This window comes from Xenopus laevis, chromosome 8L, assembly GCF_017654675.1.
Source record: "Xenopus laevis strain J_2021 chromosome 8L, Xenopus_laevis_v10.1, whole genome shotgun sequence".
NCBI lineage: Eukaryota > Metazoa > Chordata > Amphibia > Anura > Pipidae > Xenopus > Xenopus laevis.
This window is the reverse complement of record NC_054385.1, coordinates 49,896,515-49,904,697: the sequence shown is the minus strand read 5'-3', so window position 1 is coordinate 49,904,697 and position 8,183 is coordinate 49,896,515. Positions and strand designations below refer to the sequence as shown.

General features: G+C 40.9%; 1 protein-coding gene across 2 annotated transcripts; it reads right to left on the bottom strand.

Annotated features, from left to right (window-relative positions):
• Window positions 1-2,918: 2,918 nt before the first annotated feature.
• On the bottom strand, window positions 2,919-7,844 carry hmgb3.L (high mobility group box 3 L homeolog). 2 transcript variants are annotated; one of them, XM_018228657.2, is made up of 5 exons: window positions 7,691-7,844; window positions 4,914-5,070; window positions 4,696-4,835; window positions 3,991-4,165; window positions 2,919-3,903 (listed from the first exon to the last, which is right to left on the bottom strand). In XM_018228657.2, exons 2-5 carry the CDS (start codon window positions 5,061-5,063, stop codon window positions 3,760-3,762), a joined length of 609 nt encoding a protein of 202 aa, XP_018084146.1. In that variant the 5' UTR covers window positions 5,064-5,070; window positions 7,691-7,844; the 3' UTR covers window positions 2,919-3,759.
• Window positions 7,845-8,183: the final 339 nt, after the last annotated feature.

The window sequence follows — 8,183 nt, the reverse complement described above, 5'->3', positions numbered from 1 at the left end:
ACCACTAAAAGCCGACCTTTAATAAATGGGCCTCCACCACTCCTGCTAGGGTTGATACACAGGGTGCTTTGCCCTGCAGGAAATTGCCTCTCCTGTGGTGGACTAATAGTCTGAAAATACTTTACCCTGGATAGACCTTATGGTAGTCTGACATTACTTTGCTGTCAGAAAAAGTCTCAACAAGTGTAACTTTGATACAAGGATAGCCAAGGAAATGGTCTTTCTCTCAAAAAAATGGAATGGATTAAAAGAAAAGTGGTGATTATGGTGTGATCATTTGGGGTTTGTTTGTGGACAAAGTATCTGAATCCCTCACAATCAAGAGATCCCCTACCCATATACTCCACTTTGTATCAGAGTATCCTCAAGGAAAATACAAGGCTTCCAGACCAGATCAATGAAATAGGACAGTGTGAGCAGTGAATACTACTGAATGGCTGAAAAAAAACCAATCAAGCTGCTGTAATGGCCAAGTGTTTCTCTTCAGGCCAAGAACCGAAAGGTCTGACACAAGCCTTCAGTCCCTCAATACAAGCAGTATCCACTTCTTCTTTCGCATCTAGAACCCGTCTCAGCTCTGGCGTGAACACACTCGGTGGATTTTAGGAAACCACCGAGAGTGTTCGTGCCAGAGCCGACACATGGGTTCCGGACATTAAAGAAGTGGATACTGCTCGCAGTGAGGGTCTGAAATTAGCCTTTGGATTTCAGCAGGCTGATTTTGGCCCCATCTGGCCCTAGCCTTAAGGTAGTTCTACAAGCTACGGATTCAAAGTTTGCTACTTGCTTTTTCTCATGACTTCTATATATATCTGATGAGAAGTAAAATATGTTATTTGTTATCCAACAAGATAAGATTTACCTCATTTTAGTGCTTGGCGAGGAATAGAGAGGTTACTTACTGTATGTCCTGACATGGAAACATGGGGATTTGAAAGCGGGTATAACTTCTTTTAAAAAGAAATTACTAATTTGGGTGTGCAATGAATGTGATGTACTAATTAAGTGTTCGATCAAATGATTAGTACAGCACAATTAGAAAATACTGAACACCCTTCAGGCAGACTTTGGCTTTTCCTGTAAAGCTCAAGTTTTAGGAAAATTTGTGCCTGACCAGCCCAGTCACCTGTTCCTGTATGTGCATGGCTCTTTTGTTGTCATATCATATACATTTTTGCATAAACCCATAGAGCTGCATTTCTTTTTTTAATTTTTCTGAATATGACAGGTCTTGTACCTACGCATTACACTGTATGAAAAGGTTTCCCATGCTATTTACATGTTCTAATTCAAGCACAGACCAGGCTTTCTTTAACAATGTTTTTCTTTCATTGATTTGCATTAATTATTACAAAGCACACAGTAGACAACCTCATTTACTATTTTACTTGCATGCAAAGTTGATACTGCCTCCCCTGCATTGTTTTCTCTAAGGAAAAAAAATTACTTAAAAATCACTTCAAAACTGAATGCAAAATGTGGGCACTCCTTGCCAAATGTCATATTTAGCGAAAATCCTAGTAAGTCAGTATCTGGTATGGTACCTATGGATTGGAGGAAAGCTGATAGCATTCCAATATTTAAAAAGGGATCACAAAATCAGCCTGGCAATTATACACTAGTAAATTTGACATCGATTATTTGAAGGCTTGTTAACGGATCACATTCAAAATTTTCCTAGTGAATGGCATTATGAGCAGCAAACAGCATAGTTTTATGAAGGGTAGGTCATATCAGACAAACATGTTTGGTTTTTATGATGAGGTAAGTAAGATGCTGGACAGTGGGGGGGGTGGCGTAGTAGATGTGATCTATTTGGATTTTGCCAAAGTGTTTTGCCCCACGTCTGCTTTCTAAACTAAGGTCTGTTGGGCATAATGAAGTCTTTGCACATGGAAAGGAAACAGGCTACAAGATCAGGTAAAGAGGGTGGTTGTTAATATTACTCTCTACTTGGAATGAGGGTATTGGGTCCACTTTTGTTTAACTAATTCATTAATGATTTATGGGAGGGCAAGTAATGTATCAGTGTTTGCAGATGACAACTATCCAGCCCAATCAATTCCATCCAGGATGTGCTATCCTTGCAACAGGAACTTTACAAACGATCTGGGAGGCTAGGTGGCAGATGAGATTCAATGTTGATAAATATAAAGTCATGCACTTGGGATTGAAAAGTATCCAAGCCACGTATACCCTTAATGGGACTGCACTAATCAAATGGGGGGGGGGGGGGGGTGTTCTTAAAAAAAACAAAAACAAAACTACTGGATAGTTATTTTTCCTTTTGCCCCTTCGCATGCCATCAGGATAGTTTTAACAGAGAGGAGTATAAATAAACCCCTCCATTAACAGCTGGCGCCTTTGTCAAATACAACAAAAAAATAAAGGGCTTCTCGGTGGACTGGTAATTTGACTTTTTTTCTCCTCCTGCAGTTACTCACAAATTGTAAAGTGACACTGTATTTGTACTCCATTAAGCCTGGACCTATCAACCCAGTGTTGCAGTTAAAGAATACATAAAAACCTTAAAAGCAAGGGTGCTTTTCCAAATATGCTTGCAACCAATAATGTATTGGCATTATAAACTGAAAATAAAACAAATGTAAAAGCTCCACCTGCTGGTTCGTTACTGTAACTGTTTGGTCAAACAGCTTTACCTTCAGAAGAAAACAGTGTTCTGATGTTGCTCTGATCAGGAAGGAAATTGGAAAAGGGTATCTGAGGCTTCTGCTCACATCTGAACAGTTCACTTTCCCCTTTGAAGAAATCTGACTGTACAGTCACAAGAACAGACAAGCAGGTGGCATTGTTACAGAATTCATATAAGCAATGAAAACAGCTCTGTAATGGAAAAAAAATTACAAAACTTCAAACTAGGATCATGGAAATAAGTAGAGCATGTGGAACTTGTCAAGAACAGTCTTAAAAATGTAATACTGTTTTATTTCGCTTCAAAAACATTTCAGCATTCTAAACATAAAAAAACAATGCAAATTTTAAGTACAGAACGTTTTTGAACTCACAGATCCTGTACTCACTCGTTCTTCACTTCAGTCAGTAAAGTAGTGTCTACAGTCTTTGTTTAAAAACTACCGCACTTAACTAAAAAATAAACCCATAAATGTTAACTCATGCCAGCTGAACCCCTCTCGACAACCAATGGCAGAATGCTAATCACTATATACAGAAAGACAAACTTTAAGCTAAATAGACGTTCAATGTAGTGTAAGTTGATTTCATGTGCATGCTTTGGGCTAGAAGGGCAGCCCCTTGGAAGGGGGGTGTCCTAGTCCAGGGAAGTTTGTAATCCCTGAGGTACCAAGAGCTCCAAGAAATATGCACCATAGGAATTTGAAGTAGTTTACAGATTACAGATATGTACAGTTCATAACCCAGGATTTTCTAACCAATAACCATTAAGTAACACCTTAAATAAAAAAATGCTTGAAACATTTTTAAATGCTTTGTTACACTAACAGCAAAGTGCACAGAGTGAGGAGAACACCAGAGCGCCTTTTCTTTAAAAAAAGTTTGGAAATATGTACAGCTTTGACAGTTTCATATTGCTCATGTTACCACGCACGGCTACTTAAGGTAAACCAGTTACAATTCCAAGAGCATCCTGAAACTAAGATTCCATAACCAAATTTTTGCAATTAAACCTAATGAGGGCAAGTTGACCACCTTATTCAAGATGGAGTCATTGACTGCAGTTCCCCTACTCTATGGTATTCACATGGACAGAATGTACAACTTTTATTCATCATCATCTTCGTCCTCTTCATCCTCCTCCTCATCTTCCTCATCGTCATCATCATCGTCCTCTTCTTTTTTCCGTGCTAGTTTTGGGGCTGCTTTAGCGCCATCAAACTTTCCTTTAGACTTGTAGTCAGCAACGTCCTTTTAAAGTAGGAAAAGAAACAAGTTAACACTTGGTCCCTGGAAACTACTGTCAACATCAGGAGCATCAAGAAAATTCAGTATTACCTTTTCATATTTTTCCTTCAGTTTAGCCCCCTTGTTGTTGTATGGCTGCTTCTCACTGTCACTAAGATTATTCCACATTTCACCTAGTTTCTTTGCCACATCGCCAATGGTAATACCAGGGTTTGTAGATTTTATTTTTGGACGGAATTCTGAGCAGAAAAGGAAAAAGCCAGATCTAGGGGGAAAAAAAAAAAACGCAACACAAGCACAATTAGTGACTAAAAAGGGCATGTAAAGTCTAAAATAGAATAAGGCTAAAAATGCTGTATTTTGTATACTAAATATAAACATGAACTTACTGCACCACAAGCCTAAACAACTTTGTTAAACATCTTTGCAAGACTAAGACTGTGCACATGCTCAGCGTGGTCTGGGCTACTTAGGGATTGTCGTTAACAAAGCTGCTTCCCATGGCTGGGAAGGTGGGGGCTCCCCCTGCTGTTCATAAGTATGATTGATTCCCTGCTCAGCAGTTAGGGACCATCTGACAATTCCTATCCACAGCAGTAAATGAAGGGAGAATTTCACTTCATACAGCCAGGTTTCTTATAAAAATGGTACACATTTTTTTTTTAATTAAAGTATATTGGAGATAGGTTTCTCTCATTAAAGAAAGTAAAAATGTGATTTTATTTTTTTGCCTTTACATGCCCTTTAAGTACCAACATAAAAACAAGCCCCCCACCCAGCAAACTTGGTACTTACGGTGGCCTCTTAGGTGCATTTGGGTCCTTCTTCTTCTTGCCTTTCTTTACAGGTCCAAAGTCTTGCATTTCTCTGTCATACCTCACTTTGTCTGCCTTCGCAAGGTCATCAAATTTTGACTTCTCTTTACCAGACATGCCCTGAATAATAGGAAAGCCATTAGTTTTAATAATCCATGTCTATTAAAACTAATAAGCCTTTTTTGTCAGACAACATACCCTCCATCTCTCAGAGCACTTCTTTGAAAACTCTGAAAAGTTGACAGGGATTTCAGGATTTTTCTTTTTGTGCTCTTCACGGCATGTCTGCACAAAATATGCGTAAGCAGACATCTTGCCTTTCGGCTTCTTAGGGTCACCTTTAGCCATCTTTACTCTAAGACAAAAAATAAAACTTGTTTTAAATGCCATAAAGAAGTTTCACCAAACCATTTTAATGGAAACGCCAAGAGGTCTGTAGGATATTGCTCAACAGAAGCAGAGAAAGCCAACCTTAGCACAAAAAAAAAAACAATTACAGTAGAACCCCCCCCCCCCCCCCATTTTAAATTGTTGTTTTGTGGCCCCACCTATATATTATGCATAATACATTTCCCTGATGTTTACATTTTTTTCTGGTCCCCTTAAAAATGTAAAATGGGGGTTCTACTGTATTTACATACACTGTCAAAGCATAAATGAACTTGGTCCACAGTACTATGCATTTGTAGCCAATCCTCCTATGTGTACTATACTTTATAGGGATGCACCAAATCTAGGATTTGGTTAGGGAATGGGCCTTCTGCCTGGCCAAACCCAAATTTACATATGCAGATTAGTGGCAGGGAGGCAAATTGTGTGACTTTTGGTCACAAAACAAGTAAAAGGTTTTTCCAACCAGAATTTGCATATGTAAATTAGGATTCGGTTTCGTATGCGGCCGAATGTTTCGTGAAGGATTCGGGGGCTCGGACAAAACCAAAATAGTGGAATTGGTGCAACCCTAGTACTTACTAGGGTTGAGTTAGGTTTATGCTGTGGATCGATGAGATCTCATTGGGCACTCTGTATTTCGAGGACTTTTGTAGCTTTACTTTCATCATTAGTTTTGCAGCTACTAATAAAAAAAATCAGCAGTTTTCCTTCGGCTTTACCAACTGAGGCCGCAACTGAGCCAAGTACGTCAGGAAACAAGTCTAACAATTAAACTAAAGCAAACATAGAAATGTTGAACTGGAATAAGGACTCCCCCCTACAAAATAATTCAGATATGACTGACTATTTATAAAAAATAAAAAAAATAAAAATCCCAAAGAGCAAAAGTTCACAAGACAAATACTTTCCTAATATAATAGTGGGAATTAAAAAAAATAAATAAATAAAAATGATAGAATAAAATAGTCATATTTTTTTTAAAAAAAAAATAAAGGTGAAGTAAACTTACAACTTCCAAGAAAAAAAAAGGAAGATGGAAGAAAAATGCAAAAAAAAAAAACCCCAAAACAAACACTTTGCCCCGCCATCTTTCTGTTTCCCCACAGCCAAGGTCATAATTAAAAGAAATGAGAGAAATGGTATAAAGCAGCTGTGTGAATAAATGCCCCCTGTGGCGGCTGGAGTTGCAGGCACAGCCCCAGTCTCTGCATAGAGCTGCACTGCGAGGGAAAAAGAAAAGACGGCGGCGGGTCAACAAGACACCAATAATTCATCTTCCATTTTGTGAAATGCTTCTTCATGAAAGAAAGTCCCCCTGAAATGCAGCCCTCGCAAAGCCTCTATTTGGGATTTGAACGTGGGTCGGAGGTTTGTGGGGGAATTTGGGATTAAAGTCCGGTGCCGGCGGTTCGTGTATGAGTATATAGCCTTGCTATGGAGTATATAGAGGAGTCCAAGCTGTTCTTTGCAATGGGCTCTCCATTCACTAAAATGGCTTCTCTCTGCGTGCATAGACACTGCTGTACACTCACTGCATTCCTCGCGCGCACATACGGACCCGTTTTTCTCGGCGGCGGAGAGCGGGATAAAGCCACAAAAGGCACGGCTGGAAAGAACAGACTCTCCACTCTCCGAATATGTCATTTATATGAACGAGCGAGGCTGTGGCGGGCGCGGGGAGTCGTTTTACGCTGCCCCCCCATCCCTACACGCTGAGGCTTAGCGCAATACCCTGCTTAACAAAGAGCCGCGTTCAGCCATTACAGGCAAAGGGAGGGAGACGCTGGGTAGGGGGCGCGGGGGAAAAAGTAGAAAAACAGCAAAACGACGAGGGGAACTACGGAAAAACCGACAGCAATGGACAGAGCAGAGTCAGGGCAAGAACACGGGGTAGTTTTGGGGGCTTAAAATACTATCCCTGGCCAGAGCGAGCAGGTTAAAGAGTAGAGATGAGGCGAGTGCAGCGCTCTCTACCCCACTGCCGTGTTATTAATGGGAGTCTCAGGGCAAAGCTGCAGCGCGGAGGGACAAGCTAACTGGGCACTAACTGGGGGGCACTAAATAAACGCAATACACAAGAAATGGGGTAAATAACAGATTGGGGGGGGGGAATTCCCCCACCACCCCTCCTCCTCCCTCGTCTTCCTCTTAAGACAGGGAAACAACAAGGCAGAGGATGACAGGGACAGCCATGTTAATGCACCGCTATATTGCAATGCCCAAACACACAAGCGCCTCAGCTTTTTGCAGAACTACATGTCCCAGCATAGGCAGTCAGCTCTGCCGATTAACAGGGATGCTGGGAGATGTAGTTCTTTCCATTGCTGACGGGGTTCTATTAGTAAAACGTACGAAACACGGCACAGGAAGACACGAACAGGCATCTATATACATTAGAGATAAAGTGCAGATGGCACGAATATTACGGGGTTGGAAAGGGAAAGTTGGGCACAGGTATAAACATACACAAAGACAGAGGGAAGCCAAGGGGATAGTAGGAGATGGGTCCGGCGAGACTAAGCGGAAAGTTTAGGAAAGAGGAGGGGGTGCCAGAAAGGCAGACAGAAGCTGTAGGACGTTACCTGTATTGTTCGCTAAGTGTGGAGTCCCCCCGTGCGCACGCCGCTCTGAGCTAAAAGCCTGGCTCGCAACCTCGCGCTAGCTTTCTACGAGAGCTTCCTGATTGGCTACACGACTCTCCCCCCTGTTTAAAACAACCTCCCGCTCCGGTCATTGGGTCCAGGATGCATGAATAATTTGCCACGCCCACGGGTGTTTGGATTGGCGGAGGCGGGCGCCTACGTCATTCATTCAAAAAGAATACCCGCCTGGGGAAAAAGAAAAAGTGAGCAGTTGCTGTGGAAGATCTATTAAAAAAGATATTTTCATGCAAATAAAAATCATAAATACATAAGGCTATTCTGTCATTTGTTTGTTGACTGATTCTTGCATAGTCATATTTTTATTTCATAGGTGCTTTTAAATATATATATAAAGTAAAGTAGTTTGGTGCTCTGATCTCCTCTGTTACTATGGATTACACTATAGTAATAGAATCACGTTTAATTCATAAAT